At 40.5% G+C, this 23,512-nt stretch overlaps 1 protein-coding gene across 14 annotated transcripts in view; it reads left to right on the top strand.

Moving 5' to 3' along the window:
• Window positions 1-23,512, top strand: part of MARCHF8 (membrane associated ring-CH-type finger 8) — an 83,568-nt gene that overhangs the window by 23,212 nt on the left and 36,844 nt on the right. For 6 of the 14 annotated variants that reach the window (XM_050976288.1, XM_050976289.1, XM_050976292.1 and 3 more), the window contains one exon: window positions 16,541-16,622. The exons of the other annotated variants lie outside the window; for them this stretch is intronic. In XM_050976288.1, coding sequence (XP_050832245.1) covers window positions 16,541-16,622 — 82 coding nt within the window. The remainder of the gene's footprint in view (window positions 1-16,540; window positions 16,623-23,512) is intronic. 14 annotated transcript variants of the gene reach the window in all.

Genomic DNA, 23,512 nt, shown 5'->3' with positions numbered 1-23,512 from the left:
AAGAAGTTAGTATCACAGAGGAGATGCTCTAAATCCATAAAGCACCTTGTCACAGGAGTCTGCTGGCATCTGTCACTTCCCACCTGTCACATATAGTTACTGTCTGGGCAGCTCCCTGGGTAAGAGGGCTCTGCTGTTTCCTCCCTTTGGTGCTCTCCCATACAGTAAATAACTGTATGTGCTGAGAGTGAAACAGCTCCTTTGTCAAATGAAGGGCAATGCTGTGAATTTACTAGTCTGCTCTGGGGCAGTGGAGATTAGGAAGCAGATCAGAACAACTTGTGCTTCTAACCACACAGTGGGCTCAAGTGAGAGTCTCAACTCTTCTTCTAAACATGTTTTTAATTTCCAACACAGTGACTTTGGTGTTAAGAAATATCCCCTGCGTTTCTTTCATGATAAGTAGTTGAAATGTTGATTATTGTTCCCCTAGGTTGCTTTTATATGTTCAAGCCTTGGCACATTAGAAACAGAACAGAATACTTGTTTAAATATGTGCAGTGTTGAAGAGGAAGTGGGACCATGCAAGCAATAGATTAGGCTAACTTGGAAACACTTTGTGTTTCCCAAGTCTTGTCCTTCCTATCTCCGTCAGCATATTCATTCATCCCCAGGTGTCCTGCAGTCATCCAAAACTACAGCTGGAACAGCTGGAGCTCTGGGCGAGCTGTCAGCTGTACTGACAGTCTGTCTGCTCCTGTGCACATGAGCCTGGCTCCTACATCTCCTTCCTCACTCCTGGTTCTGGTATTAACCTTTAATGCTGGATCTTACAATGAGCTGGAGGGCAGTCAATTTGTTCATGTGCTGAGTTTGACCAATCCAGTTAAATTTTCATGTTGCATCAGTTAGGATGTTCAAGGATACTTTATAGTCAGAGTCCCTGTTAACTCTTGGATGCAGTCAAGGCTCTCTGGGCAAGACTGAGTTTTGCTCATATATAAAGAATATTGTAAAGGGGAGATGGGATGCAAGAGAAAAAGAATTTCAATATTATCCTTGCCATATTTTAAATCAGATTTCGGTTTCAAAATACCTGTTTTCTATTGAGATAAAGAGCAGCAATGTAGCTGAACATGATCCCAGACTGGGCAAATCTGCTGAGCAGTTGCAGGTAGTTGTTGTTCCCTAGGTAACATCTACTGTACAAGAGATAGATAAAACTGAGAAAGAAGGTGTTCCAGTATAAAGTCAGTGTAACTTCAGTACTTTCATATTTCAGTTGCATAAGTTCCCATTAGACAACACAGGTCACAGTTGTTTCCTTAGGTAGTTGGCCTAGACACAGTTCTTATGTCTGCAAAAACATATAATAGTTTTTGAGAAAAACCTGAAACATTTCACAGTTTGATTCAAGTAGCACGATTTTCTTCCCTTACCTTTATTATGTAATAAGAATAGTAAATTTCCTACTTTTTCTGTGCAGGAACAGTAAGCTACTCTAACAAATGTGTACACTGTGGTCTTAAACAATCTGAACAAAATCAAACCACAATCAAAACCAATAGTACTGTTTCACAGATAATTATGTAGGTTTGCTTTGTAGGACCAGGCTTCTTAGACCAAGTGCATTTCCAGGTGTGCACTGTACAGATTGAGAAGATTCATGTACATATCTCCTCTGTTTATTAACAAGCTATGGCTAAAGCCAAGGTGAATAAAGGCAGAGTGTCATCTAGCAGATGTAATTTTGTCTTGCTTTCATTTTTGCTATTTCAAACCAGACCTTTGGCTTGTTGGTACCTACATCCTGCATTATAAGAAGTCCTTTGGACGAAAGGCTCTAGAAGCACAGCAACAGAAAATGAAGGACCAAGTTGCCTAGAGAGAGAATGTCCACCAGTCTCTGAAAAATCAGTGTCTTTTCTATTTCCCAGAACATGCTTTATATTCTGCTATCTTTTGTAATTATGGATGTGGTTAGTTACCCTCATTTGTTGTAGAGCTGCAGAGAAAGAATTCTCAATCTGAACAGCACATATCTCACTATTTCTTCTCTTCTTTGCTTCGGGTCAAGATGTAGTTCTTGTATGCCAGGTTAAGGCTTGGCTTTATTCTAGTTTTTCTTGCTACAAGAGGAAATTTTCTGGGCTACTGTTTTGTAACTAAATGAAGAACAGCAAGAAATCCTTACCACCTTTATGGTTACAGTGCAGTTTTTCATACTGAGTGATGTATAATACAATACCTAGGCATGCTTAATGGTAGATTAAATTGTAGACTCAATACCTGGGAGAGACTGGCAAAAATCCTATTGAATTTGAAGAAGTGTTACGAGGAAAGGTTTTTGTCAACCATTTCTGGTCTATGTCCTCAGTGCTATGTATACATAAGAGCCTGATAGATTCAGGTTACTGTAATTTTCAACATTTAAAATAGTTGAAATCTGAGGTTATCAGCAATATTTCATGAAATTTTTGTCCATTTCCCCAGTAAAATAAGGAAGGTTGTAAAGGGATTATTACTCTTGCAGTTAACTCAGATGAACTGATAGCTTTAAGGGCTATTAATAACCATCATTAGCTTCTTACTTACCCTTCACTAGGAATAGCTTCATGCTTACCTGCTTTAAGGGAGAGTTGTTCCGTTGTGTGCGAAGCTACAACCCCCTTCCCCTGTTTGGTGGGCAGTATGCTGGCAGCAGTGTTTCCTAGTGCATGCAAAAGCAGACAGCTCTCAGGATTTCATGGGAAACAAGGAAATGATGCTGGCATGTGATTGAGGTGGTATTCTGCATTTGTTATGTTATATCATTGTCTTTTTGAGGGCTTTCTGCCTTCCTCACTGAATCAGACTGATGTCTGCTACAAGTTCTTAGTGTTACTGCAGTGAGTGAAGCTCCCTCAGCAATAGCTTTTCAGCACTCTTCTGAAAATGTGCACCAGCCATGGCCTCTGGTGCTCTGATCTCTGCAGATCTCATAAGCAGATCAGGGATGGGTGGGATCAGTGATGGAATGAGAGATCATGAGATGTTGGTGCAAGTCATTGGTGGGCACAGTACTGTTTCTGCTCAATAGCCTCAACCTGAGAATCAATGCCGAGCTGTCATCAAAGATCACGCAGCATTTATCACAGGCGCAGATCAATGCTCTAGTCAGATTTAAACTTGCTGATTCCAGTTGATCAGCTGAAACTCCCTTCTTCTCACTTCTCTTGTTTTCTAAGTGCTGTGTAGTATTATTGGCTGCTACATGCTCAGCAGAGATGCTGTGATTGTTCCTGACATCTCCAGGTACTTCTCAAAGCTGTCATCTGGAAGATACCAAGTGCCTAATTTGTGCGGATGAAATTATGGTGAGAGAAGCACATTGTGATGCATCTTCATAAAGTTCTTCTGCCTTTGTAATGATCTCCTGCATCTTGTAACAGGAAAGGCACTATGGCCTATTGATTCAAATAAGCCACATCTTACTGGAAAAGCAGGACTTAGGGGAAAGAACCAATTGATGCATTTGCAAGAGTTTGTAGTCATAGATCAGTATTCTCAAGGTAAAGATGTGTGCTTTATGTTGTTGAATCTAGAGTGACACTTTGAGAGCTGTTTTTAAGGTACAGAAGCACTCTGACTTTCTCCATTCACTTTTTGGGCTTTGAGCTGTGAATGTGGTCTCTGAGTGGCTGAATTTGGTCCAGATACTCAGGCTTTGTAAGGCTCTGTGTGGGTGTGTTTGGTTTTCCTTGCCCATTAAACGAAATCATTCAGTAAGCAACCAGGCTCTAAATCCTTTGTGAATTTTACCCCTTTTATTTTTTGTACTGTGATGTGTGTGTTTATGTGTAGCTATGTCCTATATTAACATGGGGCCTGGCATTTTTCCTTTCTGAAGTTTGCTTTGTATCGAAACTGGCTAACTGTGGAAGGGTTTTTGTCTGAGTATTCTTTATCTCTTCTGTGAGAAGCAGAATGTACTTCTCCTGCTGTACTTCTTGTAGGCATAGGCTCGGAGTGGGTGGGAGTTGTGAAGACCTTTCCTGACAATTCAAATCTTGGTTTTCACTTTGGCTGTTTATCAATGGATCATAAAGCATTTCTCAGAAAAAGTTACACTTTCCACTCTTCCTGCCTCTTGCCAGCTTAAGGGCTTTCTTCTACTGTCCCATGTGCTCCTGGCAAGAGCATGACTTACCTTGCCTTTGGTGTGGTACCTGGAAAACTGTCAGGAAGCACACAGAGAAAAGCCAGGCATGAATTAAGCCAGGTCTGTAATCTGGGATTTATTTTTGTTTTTCCACACTGCTAGATGGCATTGGGCTAATCCTTTGGGTTCTTGTGCTATCCTGAGTCCTGTCTGTGAAAGAGGTTTGGCACTGCTGACCAGCCTTATGAAGGAGTTCAGGTGTATGGATAAAAGCTGAGCAGCTGGAAGCCTTTGTCACTAGGTCCTTTGAGATGTCTGCTTTGCCAGAGTCCCAGTCTGCAGACACTTGTGCTGATGGCCCAAAGCTCTGCTGCAGAACATGGTGGGCATGGGGTGTGTGGAGAGCAGAGGGGTCTTCCTCCTGGTGGTGAGCATTGCTTTATCTCAGTTGTGGTGAATGTGCAAAATGTTGTGACTTTCCTGAATTTCTTCTGCTCTTATTGTGCTTGAGTGCAGGGTGAAAAGCTGGTCCTCTCAAGCCCTACTCTTGGAAGCTACCACACGCTGCTTCCCAGCAAACCCCAGTGAAAGGGGAAGAGGGGACAGGAAGTGGGAGGGAGGGGATGGGAGGGGAGGGAGCTGCTCCTGCTTGAGCCGTCCTAACAAAAAAGTCAGATCACGCTGTTTGATTCTGCATTGTGTTTGTTTTGGAGTGTGTACAGCATGTGTGTGTGAGGAAAGGAGCAGATGGCTGCTGAGTGGATGAATTACAAAAGGAAAAGTGTGGGAAGTGGTTTCTGAAAGGATTTTGAGGGAAAAGAGAACTCTTTCTTTTAAAAATTCAGTAAACATTATGAAAACTAACAGCAGTAGATTCAGCAAGAGAGTTTTAGGTAGTGATTCTTTAGAGAAGAAGCTTCGGCAGTTTCAGATTTTGCAGTTTGCTTATAATCACTTGTTTGTTTACAGTCTCTGTTTTGGCTTTGCTTATTGCATGTGAACTCCTTACTTTGATGTCTGGAGACCAGAAACTTATAGTTAATGATTATGATCTCTAGCATTTGCATTAAACTGAATTTTAAACCACCTCTCCGGTATTAACAAAATCTGTCGGGCTTTTATTAGCAGCTCACTTAAGCTGAGAGTCATTCGTCAGGAAATATTGTATTCCAAAAGTGCTGATGCAGTTTAATTACACTAGAGTCATGTATGCTTTGGTGGTGTTTTGCAGGTCTGTTAATATTTCTGGTGTATGTTAATGTGCAACAGCTTTCCATAAAGGGAGCCCTGGATGCGAGCTCATGACTTTGGAGTTTATTTTTTTTTTCTTCCCAAGCAGAAGCATGCTTGTTTGTTTGCCTTCTAATGGGATGTGTGTGTCAGTCATGATCCCACAGTGATGTATATGTGCTTATAAATACCTGTGTTGATGAAATCACCACAAAGACATTAGTCAAGACTTGATTGTAGTGTGCAGTGATTTTCATCATCCATTGGCTATACTGTTTCTTTCAAGTGAGGCTGTCAGATTCCTGCAAACTGATTTTTAAACTTTGCTGTTCATTAAATGTAATTTCTGTAAATGAGACATCCCAGAAGTACAGATGGTTTTTCCTCCCATAGGATGTTTTGCCTTATGCATTGATGCATAAGGAATGACTTAGTTGATTTGATCTTTCAGACAGATGTGTTTCTCAGATGTGTTTTCTTAAACCCTGCATGCCAGTGGTTTATAGATAAAACTTCAGCAAAATTATATATAGGCTTAGATTTGCACCTTGAACTTATCTAATTCTACTTGGCCTTTATGCCACAAACGAATAATTCTTGACAGGGCCAGGGGAAGTTGTTCTTCAGAAGCTGCTCCTCCCTGCTTTGCTGAAATCTGAGCTGTTGAGAGTACAACCTTCTGAGTCAATAATCCTCACACCTAGAAACAAAATCCACCTTTGGGATTCATTTAGCTTCTCTTGGTCCCAGAAGTGATGGTCTCTCATCTGCTACTAAACATGTTTCTCTCTGGCAGAAGAAATAGCTACCGTTTAAGGAAATTTCTTACGGAGATTTTTGCATGACAGCCACAAGTCAAAGCATACTTTTATTACTGAGCAAGCCCATGCGTGTATTCTGTGAGGTCAGTGGTTGAAGTTGAGAATTTCATTTTTTAGGAGTCAAGAATTGAATTCCAGAAACAAAGGAAAAGGCAGAATTCACCTATTTGTCAAGGTTTAATTTTATTTACAGCCCAGTCCTCTCTTCCTGTAAATAAGCACTACTTTGATGTTGATGAAAATGAGTACAAGTGGCCTGTTTCTAATTTTTTAATTTGCTTGAATGTAGACCACATTTGATTCCTTGTGCACCTGGACTACAGGTGGTTGTTAGTGTTAAGGAGAGGGTTGTCCTTGAGTCTGCAGCATTTGACTTCTCCCCTGTGCTAAGTGAGCACTGCATGTTTCCATCATGTTCTTTAAGGGCGTAGCATTTCTGATGTTCCTGGAGGCAGGAATCTGAGGCCGTGTCACCGACTGCTTTGCACACATGTTGTGCATCTGTCAGGGTAATTGGAAGTAGGTGTGTTTAGCACAGATATTCATATACTCAGATTCTATGAGTGTGGAAGCAATTTTTGGTGTATTTTTAAGATTAGAACATTTTTAGTAATAAGTTTGCATCTTAGGCTTAGATTTTTCAGAGACCATAAAGTAATGAAATGGGGTGTACATCTGAATTTTTTGTGCAACCTACTGAGGTCTATATCAAAGTTGGATTTGGAGTCACACATTTCCAGTGTGCCTCACTGCCTTGGAAGGATAATTGTATCTCCTACTCTTCGGTACTTACACCTTGGAAAATCACTGCTTTAGGTCTCACAGATGTAGAAGTATTTATGGCTATTTATATGTAAAAAGTCAACCAATTTTTTTCTAACTCTCAAGTCAAATTCACTCTCTAGTGTATAGTTGTGTTCATTAGTTAAGTGTATTGTATGTAATATCTAAAGTGATAATTATGGATTGGCATCAAATTCTTAAAAGAAGCATGAGATTATCCTTTTCTAGAATTTAGAGAGAGGTGCCTAAAAAAGCTGTTTTAAAAAAGTTTAAAAGAGGCTGATCTTGGTGTTTTTGAATATCACCTAATCAAATGACTTATTTTTCCTGTAAAGTGGTTACGGAGCAGCCTTGTAACACATTGATAGCTTTTGCTGAATGGAAAATTGCAAAATCAGAACTGTGACTAGATGCACAAACCCTGTGTTAGTTGTAAAGTTTCTCCTGTCAATCATCTGCCTGTCTATTTCTAGTGATATTCCCAAGCAGTAGATGCAAGAGGAGGTGTGTAATAGGTTGTTCAGGTTGAAACAAGGTGTGTGTACCTCAGACAGTGGCTTGTGTGATATTTTCTTGCTTCTGTTTTTAATAATACTAGTGAAAACTTAGAATTGATTCCAGAGAATACAAAGAGTTGTTTGGGCTTGGTTTCCCTCCAGTATTCTTAGGTATGTTTACTGTTACTCAGATGGCTGAAAGCACGTTGTTTGGGTAAAGAGTGCAAGGCAGCCTTGTATGCAATGAAGTGAAACATTTGCTAATTTTTGCATCTTAATTTCTCTGAGCGGGTTAACTTAACAACAGTTGAGCAACTTCGTTCTGCATGAAATACTGGAATGTGAGGTCGCCTTTGGCTGCTAACAAGCTTCAGGTACTCCAGATACACTGGAGTTACTGAAACATCCACAGGCGGAGTTGTGGTAGTGACCCTAAACAGAGGGATTTCTGTTTCCCTGCTCCACGGTTGGGATATCTGGGAGAAGGGAAGCACAGCTACTGCATACCTGTAAACTTTAAACCATAGCTGTTGTAAGTTAAGTAGTGAGAAGGGCAGCATTAGGGTCGTTCATGGGAAATTAGCAAATTAGGACCACTGGGTACTGCCAGTGCTGATTTGTGCTTAATCTAAGAAAAGGTGTCTTCTTTCTTACAGCTGGGAATAGGACTGAGCTGGTTCTCTTCTGTGATTAATACAAAATACTTGGCTATTTGGCTTACAATTGCTCCAAATCAGCTAGAAAAAAAATCTGTATCACTATACAATGATGAAGTTCATGCAGAAGGGGAACAGGCATGTTGGAGTACAGATTAAAGTTTTAAACAAAACACCTATTTTTGTATGTTTTTAATATGCAAATCATGATATTCACACCTGTATGTCTGTATATACATCCTTCCCCTGTACTAAGCACTGCTGAGGCCACCCCTTGAGTGCTGTGTCCAGTTCTGGCCCCTCAGTTTGGGAAGGATGTTGAGATGCTCGAGCACGTCCAGAGGAGGCAATGAACATCTCCAGGCTATATATAAATACATATGTAATTTTTAGACACTGGTAATAAAGGGTTGATTGTCAAAAGTAGCACCTCACACCCCCAAAACAATTTCATTGAAAATGGCTTGTTTTATTTTAATGATTCCTTTGAAGTTTGTGATACTGAAGGCCAGCAGGGTTGGCCACATCCAAGTTGGAATTACCTGTGTTATGTTGCATGTAGCTATCCCTGTACATTGCATCTGTAACTCATGGTGTTTGGAAGTGGCACTTTAGCTTCCAGCCTTGATTTGAAGATGAACGCTAAAGCTTCTTAGTTTGTAGTTTGTTTCCATGCCAGCCACCATCACAGTGCACAGAAGTGCTTTGCCTTCTAGTTGCTAGCAACTCTTTCTTGAGCAATTGAAACAGTCTCTTAAATTTTGCTTTTGGACCTGTGTGTTGAAAACAAGTGAGGTCATTTACTTTATCTAGAAACTTACAGATAAAATTCTGGAGTCTCACTCAGTAGGGTGTTTCCCTCAGCATTGTAAATGGGGCAGGGGGAATGAGGGATGGAAAGGTATCCTCTTGGGGCCTCTCCTGTCCTGTTTGAAAGTAAGGCTGAGACCCTGGAAAAGCAAGTGTCTTAATTACAAGGCATGCTGTGCTGCTCTTGCTGGTAGGGTTTCAGTGGCTTTCCAGTTTTTTGTCCTCTCTCCGTTTTCCAATGCTGCCTTGGCAGTTCAGAGGAAAAACTGAAAACTCTGCTTGCTCTAATGCAAGGGTGAATGGCATTGATCCTGTCCTCAAACCCCATTCAGGTTCTCATTTTCACTTGTCACTTCTCTACAGCTTTCTACAGCTAATCGTCTACTGTACTTCTGCTTTGTAAGCTGAAACCCACATAATTTGCAGTCACAGATTGTGTGACTTCAGTGAAAATAAAAGGCAATTTTAGTACTGTGGGTTTTTTTTCCCCAGATCAGTTTCACATGCTCTGTATCTGTGAAGTGTCTGTAAGCCTCATCAGCCTGCTAAGCTTTGTGCCACCTGTATACATAACTGGCAGAGAGTTTCATATGCTGTTTTTTTCAAATTAATTTCCATATTCTTATTGAAAATATTGACCGATGCCTGGCTTAGCGCCAGTCTTGTGGAAATAGCAGGGACGTCTTAATTTGAGAAGGCCAACATCAAATCTGTCATCAGTCAGATCTTCACCAATGGAACATGTTTAATATCAGCATCATTTGTTCCATTTTTAGATGGAAACATTTGAGAAGAGAAATAGAAGGAAACACTGCTCTATATCAGACACAGAAAAGGTGGGAGTTCTACTAAGCTAAAACAGACCTTAAGGAAAATGTTAATAGGAGACAACAGACTGGCAAAAAAGCCCCACCCAGCAGATGGGGTGAGCCTGATTGCAGTTTGGCAGCACTTCCTCCCAGTCACATCCTGAGCACAGCTGCTGTAGGGGATGTTTCTTCTGCAAGAGTTAGTGGGGAGAATTTCAAGAGTGAGTAATGTGCCCAGGTATGAGAGTTTCATTAAGTGTTTGTTCTGTGTGTTTTGGAGCCTGAATAACTAATGCCATTCTGAAAGGTGAATTTTAATGGTTACTAGAATGAGCTGACTGAAGTGTATAGGACCTTGCAGTTTCCATGGGAAGCTGGGCCTTTCCCATGAATGCAGGTGGGGGAGAAAGAGAGACAACCTGAATGTCTGGGCAGTGTTGTCCCCTTAGAGCTTCAGTTCCAGCTGGATCATGTTTACACCAGACTGTTTAATCCTGGGGTTTTTCTCCTTATCTATAAACCTCTGTTTCTTCTTGAATGTAAATGCAACAAAGAGCACTGCTGCTGTTCTTAGATTTATGAGTATTTTGAACTGCCCCCATTCCAGCCAGTCCCATGCTGTGCATGACTGGTGGTAGTGCTTATCTCCTGAAAGCCTTCCCAGGTTCAGCCTCTGTCCAGCCCTGCTGCTCTGCTTCCAAACTGCCAGGTATCCTCATGCTGTCCCCAGGAGTGATCAGGAATTTGTATAGATTGTGCTGCATCTCCAGATTCAAATATTTGCTTTCAAGAGTTCTGATATCTAGGTCTAAATATTTAGCAGCTTGGTTCCTTTGTAACACAAGCCCACCTGTAAACATCTAGAAAATTAATAATAACTACTATAGCCCAGCAGTTCCTTAAAGGCTTCTCTTTGACCTCTCTCTACCTCTGGTGCTATAGCTGCTCATTTAAAGGAACTATTTTAGAAGAGCCATCCTGCAGCACCTCATCCAGTAAAACCCAGCTATCTTTCCTCTCACCCCCTTTGAAATGCACTCTCATGGTTTATCCTTTTCAAGATGATTTTCCCTGTGGTCTCACTGCTTACCAGGAACTTGGTAGCAGGCTCTGGTGCTCCCATGGCATCTGTCCTAAGAATGATGGGGGGGTACCCAACTGGAACAGAAGAAGTACATTGTTAAAGTCCTTTTTTTTAACACTGATTTCTCTCTGTCTGCCTGTAGTAAACCTGAGGCACACCCAAGTCTCTGGATTGCGGAGTGAAGGAAGGCAGATGAGATCAACCCATTTTTATAGCCTTTCTGATTTTCAGTGGAGTCATTAGGACAGAAATAACTAAATCTGATGTTCTGGTCTATAACTAGAATTTTGGGAGGTGTTTAATGCAGAACCTTGACCCTGTGCCTGTTGTGTTTCTTCTGATGAATTCTTCTTGCATATTTGGTTAGGTTTTAGCTGTTGTGATTTTTTTTAATCTGATGGGTTATTTTTTGGGGTGAGTTTTTTTGGTGGTTTTTTTGTTTTCTCTTGTTTTGGGGATTTTTTTGGAGAGACTTTTGAGGAAGCTCATACAGTTCCTCTTCATAGCAAAGTTCTGGTTTTTACTTTTTCTCCTAGATTTCTCAAATGTTCATGAAAGTGACCTAACTAGTTCCTGCCTGTGCAGTTTTTGTTGGGGAGAACTTGTATGCAGTGCACTGATCTGAACTCTGTTCTATTTTATAGGGCCAAAAAACAAAACAGAGTCAAAAACGTAGGTGTGAGGGGAAATAAAAGCCTTACTGAGCCCCATATGTCCCTTACTTGCTTGGCCATTTCATTTTATGTTCAACCATCCAGTTTTTGATAGTCTGAATTGGTTTTTGTGGATTTGGATTTTTGGTGAGGTTTGTTTTGTTTTTTTCTGTAGTCAGTCTTTTAATGCTTTTTTGAAAAATTCTTCAAGTCTTACTGTTATATCCCACTCTTGTTTTATAGTTGCATTATTAACACCCACAGTACTCAGGTAAGCAGCTCTTCATTGCTTCGCAGCATTGTGAATTGCCTGTTGCAGTATTTGAATTAGACACAGGCATCAACAAAAGTCAGCTCCTACCAACAGGTACTGCTGTCTTTCTTCCTTTTCCATAGAAGTATGGGTTGGAAGAGTGGCTTATTTGGAATTTAACACTTGGTACAGTTTGGAGACTGGTGCTAATTAAAAATGGCTATAAAATCTTCACTACTTTTTTCTACTGTGAAATTCACATGCACTTGGAGAAACATCTGCAGGATCAAAGTTCATTAGCTTGTTCAGAGCGTTCCTGATTGCTGGAACTCCCTTCAGCCTTGTTTGTTTGGAAAATGTCTGGTGTATCACTGGATCTGCACAGCCTGCAGTGTTTCACAAGCCAGAGAAGAGCAGAGCGGTGCTTGCGCAAGCATGATCATGGGAATGCACGGACCGGAAACACTGCCTGGTATTTAACATCTCCGTAAGCTTTCTTTTCCCGTTACTTTTTTTGCCATTCAAATTGGTTCTCCTTTCCCTCAACCCTCCTTTGAGCTTAGGCCTAGGAAACATCCATCAGCTGTTCCAGGCAGTACCAACTGAGATGTTGACAAGCTTGAACACACAGAAACTCTGGAGAGAATAGCAAGCTGAAAATGTGAGGTGAATTGCCCCTGGCTGGTGACTGTCCTGTGGCCAGGGAAGGACCATAAGTGCTCATGCACTAAGTGTGCAACTGCTGCTTGAGGTGTGCTGCAGAGAGCTGACCCGCTTCTCTGCTGTTATTTTACTGATCAGGGATAAATAATCTCTTTGTACTGCAGGTTTTAATTCAGAATAGTTGGGGTTTTGTTCACCCAGACATCAAAGTAGTTCTGATTGGCAGCTCAGAAATTTGTGTAAGGTCTGAAAAGAGGATTTATAGGAAATGAGCAGATGGTCTAGTAGAGAATTTCCCCAGGAGGCTGCAGTTATTTAAAAATGGGAGAAACTAAATAGACTGTACAAAATTTGGCTGTAAAATTAACTGGCCAGCCAGTAGCTAAATGCTTAACCAAAATGATTCAGCTTGGCCCCTAGCATAAGCATGTAATACAGTGATATGTCTGTGAGTTTACTCTACCCACATTATTTCAAGTTTCACCTAGTAAGTGCACATGAATGAAAGATGATTCTGCTAAGCACTGTTCTTGCTGTGGCAAGGCCTTTCCTGCATCTCTTCCTTTCACACTGGCAACATGATTATTCAGCCATGCAGGAGAATGCTACAAAATGTTGCTCATATTAAATGAAATATAAAGCTGTTCTGCTGAATGCCTTTAATTTTTAAACTTCTCTTTTTAGCTTCACAAACATAAGACTTAACATATTGGTTAGATTGCAGTATTTGAGAAAAAAACCCAAGCAGCAGCTTGCTTTATTTCGGGATGCAAGATTCAAGAGTATGTTAACTGTAAGTAGTCAAATGTCAAACATCCCTTTAAAAAATCCATGAACTCAAGTCACTTCAGAGTTGTTTGCAACATGGCTTTAGACTTTTAATATTCTTGTTTCCAATGTGGGGCTTTTTTTTCCTGAAGCTCTGATACATAGAAACTGGAGGTTTTGTATAGGAGTGGATGTTTATAAATGGGCAAGCAGTTTTTTAGTGTAAATCCCATGATGTCAAATGAATGGATGAATTAAAAAACTGGTTGAGCTCATTATTCTTTAAAACCTTGGGAAAACACTTTTTTTTTTTCTTTTTTTTCTTTTTTTTTAAGGTAAATCCCTGTGAAGCACCCTCTTTAGAAGGCAGATAGGCTTTAATTCTCTCGTTACATTTTAAGTTGATTATGCAGTGGAGAGGATGGTCTAAAAAATGGTGTGCAATAATAAAATGTGTTTAATTTCTGTCATGCTCATCTGTTTATGTTCTGGTTTGCTTCTCCCAGAAACTTACGCACAACACCTGGTGTCATGGGGCCATTACCGTGGGCCACGTGCACACATAGTTCTGTGAGAGTTCACTGGTGTAACACTGGTGCAGAATGTCATTGCACCGTTATTTCTCTCCCAGCTTGTTGTGTTTGCATCATTCTTTGTAATGGTAGTAATACACCTATTGAATTTAGAAACCAGCCTTCATAACCTTTCACCCAACCTCCTGAAGTACTAAGAGGAAGAGGGTAAATATCCAAGGGGCTATGTGAAATTTTTAACTGAGCTTAGATAACATGCTTCCCTTTATAGAAGCCTTAGAAATGTATATTTATGGCATGATTTTCCCCCTCCCCTCCAGCAAATCATGTCCATTAGCCTCAGAATTAGAGGCTTTGAAAAAAAAAATTCTCACAATTTGAAACTATCTTCCAGATATGAAAGAAAACATCTGGGTAGTGAATCCACAGCAGCCCAAGTTCAGTTAAGGCAGAAGTTTAATTGCTAACAAGATGTAACCCTTTTGGCTTCCTTTGCAGAGACAGAAGCTCTCTCTGTAAAGCAGTTCTGCATCTGTCGTGTGCAGCCTGATTGCTTACCTGGCCTACAGGGCTGGATTTATGCAGAGCCCCAGCTTTCTCACCATAGGAAGCTTCTTGCTTCCCACATTTTAAATCATAATGGAGGAGCCTGAAGGAAGACATTAAGGCCTCAGTTTTTAAATGTTAAGATACTTTGCCTCCTTGAGGTTTGTTAATCTGTAGATATTAGTAAGTGAAGTGTTTCCATAGCCTTTGTTTTATCAGCCAAGAGCTGATAATGCTTATGTGGATATGATTTTGCATTGGAGTTTTTCTTTTTTAAAAGGAGTATTCTGTGGGCAGGAGAGGGAGAAACAGTGAGTTACTGAGTGCACAAGATATAGGATGAGCTGTGTTGGATGAGACAAAAGGTCTGTCTAGTTCAGGGTGTTGTCCTTGACCTTGAGTAAGAGGGAGAACATGGGAAATGAAGTATTTTCACAGTGATCTTTGCCACAAGATTTGTACCATGTAACTTTGTAGTAAAACTGCGTTTTGAATGGGATGCAGTCCTCTGAAAACTTCAGTTTAAAAGTGGATGTGGCAATAACTGAGGAGGATAAAAAGATGGAGTTGGTCTGTAAAAAAAGTGCAGTTGATGGAAAGGTAAATCCTCTTCTGTGCCTTGTGGTGGGTGTATCACATTCCTGAGGTCACAGGGTATCACAGCAAAAGCACAACAATAAATGTAACTGTCTGGATAATGTCATCTAGAGAGACATAAGTTTGATAAGTTTATGAGCTTTGATCCATGCAGGAGGACAACCTTTAGCAGAGGTGAAAGAGGAGTCCTTCCAAAGTAACAAGCAGTCATAACTGAGCTTCAGATGACTCTAATATTTTGATTATACCTTTCTGTTTCTAGTCTCTGTTGTCTTCATCTTTTCTCTCTAATCGTTTGTGTGAATTGGAGGTAGAAAGCAGGAACTGCATCTTCAATTTTGATGTGACCTGAGACATGTGATTTCAGACCTGTCTAGAGAATTAAGTTATGCCTAAACTGTAGAGCTGTGGTTCAGAATTTAGTAAGCTGCATGAAGTCTCTCACTGTAAATCATAGAATCATTTAGGCTGGAAAAGACCTCAGTATCATTGTGTCTAGTGATTAACCTAACACTTCCAAGTCTATCTCTAAAACACAGCCCTAAGCGCTACATCTTTTAAATACCTCCAGGAATGGTGACTGAATCACTTCCCTGGGCAGCCTGTTCCAACACTTAACAACCCTTTTGGTGAAGAAATTTTTCCAGATAGCCAATCTAAACCTCCTCTGGGGCAATTTGAGGCCATTTCCTCTGGCCCTAACTCTTGTTGCTTGGGAGACTGACAAGCCACATTTCCTTTACAGGAAACTAATGGCTTTTGAGAGCCTTGTCAGTTGTGTTTGGACAGCAGTGTCACTTGGATTGCAGTGAATAACTGATACAGGAATGCCAAATGACTTGATGTGTATCTAACAACGAAATTGAAACAAAATAATTCTGAGAAATAGACCCGAATCTACAAGAACCATTTGCTTTTTGCAGTAACTATGTTTGCAAATAAATTACCTGCAAATTACTCTTCTGTTTTTTCACTCGTTGGAATACCTGAAAATTATTTTTGTAGTTGGCTTGAAAAAATTTACTGACACAGCAAATTTTTTTGCTTAAGAGAATAAGCATGTGAACTTATTCCCCATATTAATCCACCCCCTAAGTTCTCTTGAACAATTTTTTTTCTGTAAGCAGTCAACTGAACTCACCAACTGCGGTAAGCATTTTTTTCCACCTTCTTTTTACAGTATTATTTTCTGGTCTGTCACATTCTTTTGCTGTCTTCAGTGTTCTTCTTTACACAGCTTCTCTTGCATCACAGCCCTTAAAAACTAATTACTAAACAACTGAATTTACAAGTGTTATGTTGTCCCAGAGACATGATTCTGTGCTTATCATGCTTTCCTTAAGTTGTAGCTTTGTACACTTCTATTAAAGAAAAGAGAAAATCACCAGCTCTATCTGACTAATGAGGAAAGAAGATGGATCTGCAAGGGTCATCCTCCTGGCTCTTTCAACATTTGGAGAATTGTGCTTCATAGCACAAAAATTGCTAAGGATTGCTTTGGGGAAGCGGGGAGAGGTGGACATCAGCTGCTGCAAGGAATGGAACATGTTCATAGGAGCTCTCATGCATTATTCATCACAAGCTCTTTTCACTGTAATCAGCTGGAGGAAGTAGTTAGTCTAGTTGAAGCTACACTAGTATTTATATTTAGGCGACTTAAACAAGCCCGAGCAAGTACTGCACCAACTCCTTCTATTCATCTGCAACCAAATGTAGGGCACACTGCAGCTCTGCTTAAACCCCTCTGTCTCTTTAGCCTGAAGAACAGGAGTCATGCAACCGGGAAAAGCTGCACTGAGGATACACGTGTGCGTTCATGCAGGAAAATGAAGCTTCAGGTAGGAGAATGTCTTGACAGCGGAGGGATGCTGTTGAGCTCTGCAAGATAAATGTGTGTCAGGGCAGCCTCTGTCAAGGGAGGCTGCTGGAGAGGTTCCTCCTCAGAGTGCTACCTGAATGATCCCTTTTAGTGTCATACTTTGTTCAGTTTTAATTATGAAGATGCATTATTTTCTTATACCATGTTTCCTTCATTCACATTGACATCCTTCTAAAGGTGCTGGGGATTAAAAAGGGAGTCAACTTGCTGGGTTTTGGAAATTTTTGAGTTGTTTTTCTTCAAGGTAGCTTTTTAATTTTATTGGTTATTTAGCACTTCAGTTTGGGGGGAGGGTAACCTTAAGAGATTCTGTTAAAACACAGCTGGGTGTGATAAGACTTAAGCTCCAGTGTGTCCTTTCAGAGGGTCTGTGTTTGAATGGCTGCAATATTTGCTACTTTTTTGTTTTGCTGAATAAAGATGCTTGTAAATAGGAGCTTCTGTTCTCAAAGCAATATCTGCATTTTCTAGTGTTAGCAGTTGCTCTAAAAGAATTCCATAGTCTGTCTTTGCAAGCTTTGTATGTTTAAATTATTAAGGCTCTAGCAATACTGTTAATTCAGTTTTAGACAAAGAAAGGGATTTTGCAAAACCTTGTGGAACAATAACAAAAGGTCTTTGTTCTGTTTTGTGAGCGTTATTTGCTGTGTAATGTGTGGGTTTGTGCATATGTGTGAGAGGGAGGTACACAAACACATAATCTCATTTGGCAAGAATGTTCAAATGTTATTTGCTTTGTTTGTCTGAAGTGTGCCTTTGTGTGTGTGTGAGCTGCCTCTAGCTGTGAGCTATGCTGTGTGGATTTGTGTCCTGCCTCTTGGGGATCTGCTTGAGTTTTGGAGAGATTGACATTTATCTATTTGTTTGTTTATTTATTTATTTTAGTGGGCCAATAAACTTGACAGTGCAAAGATCAAGAGTCATTGCTAGACAACTATGGCAAAATGGTGCTTTGCCATGCAGATGAGTTGTTTTCTTTTCAAAATGATAGCTTGAAGTCCAGTCCAGGATTTAGTAAATAAGCATTGCTGGTGGAAGCAAAAATTGTCAGCTTTATGTGAAATCCTCCAGGAGATTAATGGTCACATGTTTTTGGTGGAGCTTAAATGTATGCTGCCTGCCAGTATGTTGTCTTCCAAGATGACTTGATCACCTAAATAAAATTTGCATGTACACAATAATATGTTATTTAGTGACATTTCTTTTGTGCCTTTTAACTGTTGGGAGTTACAGGATTTTGTCCCACACATTATCGATCTGTGGCTTTGGTAGGGGGACACATGCATGCTTTTGGTAGTCCTAAATAACTTGAAATGTTGACTCTAAAACTTTAAAACCTTGTTTTGACTTTGTGTGAAAGTGCCTCAAATTTACGTGCCCTGCATACACTGAGAATTGCTTTCCTACTTGAATTTTGCAGATGCTTCAATATTTGCCAATAGATAGAGAGCTGCCAGTCTGATATTCTCTTACAACTGAATGTATGACCTTTCAGTGTGTAAGATCTTTGTTTCATGGAAGCTGTCTAGCAGAACTATTTATGTGATTTTATTAGACTTAAGAGCTCCTGTGCATTCAGTTAATTGATTAAAGTCAGTGGAGATGTATGTGACTTAAAGGTTCTTTAACAATATCGTGTATTTTACTGTTCTGCAGCTCAGTTACACTTAGAGTCCAGAGTTATCATATCTAGTCATCAGGGTATGGGGAAGGAAGAGTTATTTCTGCACTTGCTTGTGTAATATATTGATAATTTAAAATTAGTTTTTCTAAAAGTGTCTCCATGTTTTTCTTTTTCAACTATCCATATTCACATTTCATCTGTACTCAGCCTCCACTCAACTGATTTTATTAATTCTTTTTTATAATCAACTGCTGTCTAATACTATCACTGTAGCACAAAGCCACAATTACAGCAGGGTTTGCAGAGAAGACTCAAACATGTTCACCCTGGCTTAAACCAGTTTGGGCCAGGTGAAATTGTCATACTTGATGTGTCCTATGGAAGTGGTTGGGCTTATGCCTATGCTTCAGAAGTTCCTAAAAATCTTCAAGAAGTCGAAACATGAGAGACCTGGATGGACTATGATCATAAAATCATATGGATGAACTGTTGATCATAAAATCTCAGTCTTGGAAAGAGGAGTTTTACTCTTGATTTTTACCATTTTTTTAAATTCAGACATTATTACAATGATGATAAACTTTCACATGTCTGAGAATTGTTCTGGATTAAAATATATTCTGAATTTGCCTAAGATTTGCTCTATCAGCTAAGAGTGAGAAAAATATTTTGACTGAGCAGAACACTTCAAGCATTACTTAGAGATACAGGAAGGTGAGAGATTGTACTGAACATTTAGAAAAAGGTAATAAATAAGGAAGAAAAGGGCAGAAATAAAATTTGTTATTTTTCTGTAAATCACTGTGAAGAGCTGGAATCAAACCAGAAGAGCAAACAACATACCCTCTATTCAGGCTATGGCAAGCAGCAGGCCTGAGACTTGTTTGATAAAACTCCTTACCAGTTTCATCTACTATCTCAATGTCTCTTTGTAATGGAATATAAAGGCTTCTAATGGAAGAATCAGAAATACAATTAAAATATTCCCCATTTAACAGAAGCAAGAAATGTCACAAACTGAAATGAAGAGTATGCTTATCTTGGTCTTAAAGCAGCAAATGGAAGAGGAATTATTAGTTATGTGATATAAAGGCATCATCATATTGTAATAGCATTTAAATTAAATCCATCTGTGATGTCCTTGGGAAAAGTAGTAGAAAATAGGGAGGACTCCCTCTTTTGCCAGCAGCAGGGGATGATGACAGTGACTGCCTTACTCCCAAGGGTGTGACTGGGAGGAGAAACAGTGGTAGGGCTGCAGAAGGGAGGGTCCTCTGCGCCTCCTTGAGGATGGCAGTATGCCAGACTGGAGATCTCTGCACCTGGGTCTGGTGGAGATGGGCAAAGAGGTGCTATCATCTCCTTGTGCTTCAGCCTCAACATTGTAATGGGTTTAGCCTCTTCATCATGGGCATGTCTTGGCCACTGGTGACCAGGGAGGGTCAGTAAAAGGAGGGACAGAGGCTGTTTCCCCCCACCACACCTCCCCAAAATTCCACATCTCATTGTCCAGAAGGTACAGGATGCTCTGATATTTGAGCAGAAACAATTGAAATGCTGTTGTACATTTCTCCCCTTCTGGGAATGACTGCAGAATGGGAAGAGTACAGTAGGGATGTGACCTCTGTGAGGTTTGGTAGAGACAGAGGGATAGAAGGCAGCCATGTGCATCTCCATGAAGAGACTGCAACTTGAGTGAGTCACGACATCACTGTCGGTACAGACAAACCCAGTCTAAGAGCTGAATGAGCACATTAGTGCAGAGATGTGCCAAGCTGCAGCTGCTTCTCTCTGAGCAAGTCTGGGGTAAAGGGCTGAGTGATGTGCTGTCTTGGCACAGCTCAGGTCCGGTCCAGTTGACTTGTGCATTCATATTAAAGTAACAGCAAGTGAACAGACTGGAGGTGAAGTAGTATTTTGATGTCTCCCATATAATAAATGACACTCATTGAAGTTTTGCTTTGGACCTACCTGGTCATGTATTTGACCTTCAACAGTGTTTAGAGAACAATCCTGAAGTGAGATGGTTGCAGACACACAACATCCGAGCTTAAAGCTAACAGAAAGGCATTTCAACACCATTTGTAAATGTTGGCCTATTGATTCTGATGACCTCAGACCTTGGACTGAGATATAAAATCGTGAATACGGATAGGCCAGTTAAATCTCTCCAAGTCAGACCACCTCTGCACTGCATGCTGCCGAGAGATTTAGCCACTGTGCCTTTCCTGTGTTCCTGGAGGAGTTTGTGTGAAGCAACTGAAGTCTGGCAGCTTAAAAGCACTAAGAAAATGGAGGTCAAGAAGGAAGCAACAGCAACAACTGCAGTCTGGGAATTGGGGAATTTTATTTTATTTTGTCATTTTTATAGTGTCATCCTGCGATACTTTTGTCTGACTGCATTTCTGCACTATAGTTATTTGGGGCACTAGTGGCATTTCTTTTTTCCTGTTCTCTTCCTGTCATGTATTGTTGTTTTTCTGATTTGCTGATTTTTTTACTAAGATCTAAATTCAATTTCTGGAGAGATCATCTCCTGTATGGGAGTAGAAGATAATGTATTCTTGAACCCTTCAGCACTAAATGCATATCTCATAAATGCTGATTAATCCAGAGAACTGAGTCAAAGACCCAAAGAGCCCCTTACATTCATGATAACCAAAGCATTAAAGTTGTCAGCAAAGTTAAGACCATAGCTAGAATTGAGAACATAGAAACTGCTACACCAGGTTGGACTGAAGCACCTTGTGGCAGTGTTCAACAGGAGGTGCTTAGGGAGTAGTAAAAAAGGAGGCATGTAATTATGTGATATGTCAAAAGCTGGCATACCATCTCCCATATAGTAGTGCCTCCCAACTATATTGGAAGATGGCACAAATAGGTAAGGCTTTTGTGATGAGTGGTTTGACAGAGAATTGTTTCTGTCGTATGCAGCATGAGAACAGCTACTCAGTCATACCTTCTGTATTTGTTAATAACACTTTGCTTGGCACTTAACTCCTTCACTGTGGGTTACGTCAATGGACTACAAAGGATTTTGGAAGCACAGGAGTCCTGTCAGCTGCAGTAGAAATGAGCCAGCCTCACTGGGGAAACCCTGCCCCTGCATGATGATCTTAGAAGAACACTTGGAGGAGGTCAAAAGTAGGCAATTGTCAATAGACAGTTCAGTCAAACTTAAAAAGCAGAGCTAAACTTTGATAAGTTACTATTGCATTGAGTTACTGAGAAAAACAAGACACACATTAAAGAAAAAGAAGAAAGTTTTTTTCTGTGTGATCTTTAACATTCATAAGTCTGTAAAGAACAGAGAGAATTTCAGATTATGCTGTTCTTCCCACCTCCTCTGCTTTTTGATGTCTTTTTGTGACTTGCTCTCCTTCCCTTTCATGTCTCTACTTGATGTAGTTTTGACACTGGGATTAATTTTTGTTACATTTCACTTCATCTAGATATGTTGCTTTTGCTTAGGGATTCTTTCCACTTGTTACTAAAGTTACTCATTTCTTACTTATGGTTGCATTTCCTAGAAATACTCTTTTGTTATGTGCTTTGGAATCCATGTTTCTTTGCCAGCAACATCCCTTTCCATGCAGCTCTACAGGCTGGGGGAGGAGTGGCTTGAGAGCTGCTTCACACAAAAGGATTGGGGGTGCTGGTTGACAGCCAGATGAATATGAGCCAACAGTGGGTCCAGATGGCCAAGAGGGCTATTGGCATCTTGACCAGTATCAAGAATAATGGGGCCAGCAGGACCAGGGGCAGTGGTCATCCCCCTGTACTCAGCACTGATGAGGCCACACCTCAAGTACTGCCTTCAGTTCTGTGCCTCTCACTTCAGAAGGGACAGTGAAGTACTGGAGTGTGTCCATAGAAGGACAGCAAGGCTCATGAAAGGTCTAGAAAACTTGTCTTACTGGAATGGGTGAGGCAGCTGGGTTTATTTAGACTCAAGAAGAAGAGGCTCCAGCAGGACCTCATGGACCTCATCACTCTCTACAACTGTCTGAAGGGAGGTTACAGTGAAGTGGGGACTGGTCTCTTCTACTCTGCCTACAGAGAGGACAAGAGGAAATGGCCTAAAGAGGAGACAGGAGATTGAGATTAAATATGAGAAAAAATTTCTCATATTTAGGGTGGTCAGGCATTGGAATAGGTTGCCCAGGAATGTGGTGGCAACCCCAGAGGTGTTTAAGAGGCATCAGGATCTGGTGCTGGGTGATGTGGTTTAGGGGTTGGTGGGTGGTTGGACTTGATGATTTTAAAGGTCTCTTCCAACCTTAATGATTCTTAGATTCTATGATCTGTCTGCTATACTTGAATGAAAGATAAAGTCAGTGATTGGGAGATTTCCTGGTGCTACTTTATTCTCTTAACTGCAAGCTCACCCAGTAACTGCTAAATGCTGTTTAGTGCTGCTGAGTGTATTTGCTTGGTGATTGTTACAAAGTGTATGGGAACCTTCTGTGGCTTAAGCAAGATATCAAGAACAAGCTATCAAACAATCAATGCTTCTGCCAGTCATCTCAGAAAGTAAACTTTAGAGGGTGAGATTTGCTAAAGAAAAGTAGGTCTCTGAAGACTGATGTTGTGAAGTCCTGTTGTGTCTCTGGAGGAAAACCTGTGAGCTTCATGTCATCCATTACTCTGATGAAGTGATTCAGTTTTTCACAAAAGAGTTCCACAGTGGGTTTGAAGGAGGTAACAGTTCCCTCTGCCAGTATCACTTCAGACTCTCTTTAAGTCTGATTGAGTGCTGCCCTTCTTGAAATGAATTAAAATACCCTTGCCCTGAACTTTGTCTCCTGCTTGGCAAGATTTTTTCATTCAGGTGGTTTCTTTATGAGCCCAGCTGTGAGGAAATCTGAACAGCTCAACTCAGGCCTTTCATCTTACAGATGGACAAAGCATATCCACCAGTACTGTTTATTCCAAGTTCTCTTATTTTGATGTACTGCAGACACCAGAAGGGTACTGTAATGTTGTTCAGAAGTGCTTAAAAACATAGTATGTACTCCAAAGACATTATTGGCTTGAAGAAGGTGAGGTTATGTAAGAGAGCATTGCAAGGGGTTGATTTTCCCATTTCTTCAGTTAAGCAATTCAGGAAAGACTACTTAGATTATTTCCCCACCACACCCTTCCCCCTTGTCTCCTCCATATTTTTTTTTCTATTATGCCTTTTGGCAAACAGCACAATGTCTTCAGCCTCTTGGCTGGGTGAT

Source organism: Serinus canaria, chromosome 6, assembly GCF_022539315.1.
Source record: "Serinus canaria isolate serCan28SL12 chromosome 6, serCan2020, whole genome shotgun sequence".
NCBI lineage: Eukaryota > Metazoa > Chordata > Aves > Passeriformes > Fringillidae > Serinus > Serinus canaria.
The sequence above is the reverse complement of the archived record's forward strand: the minus strand, read 5'-3'. Positions and strand labels throughout refer to the sequence as shown.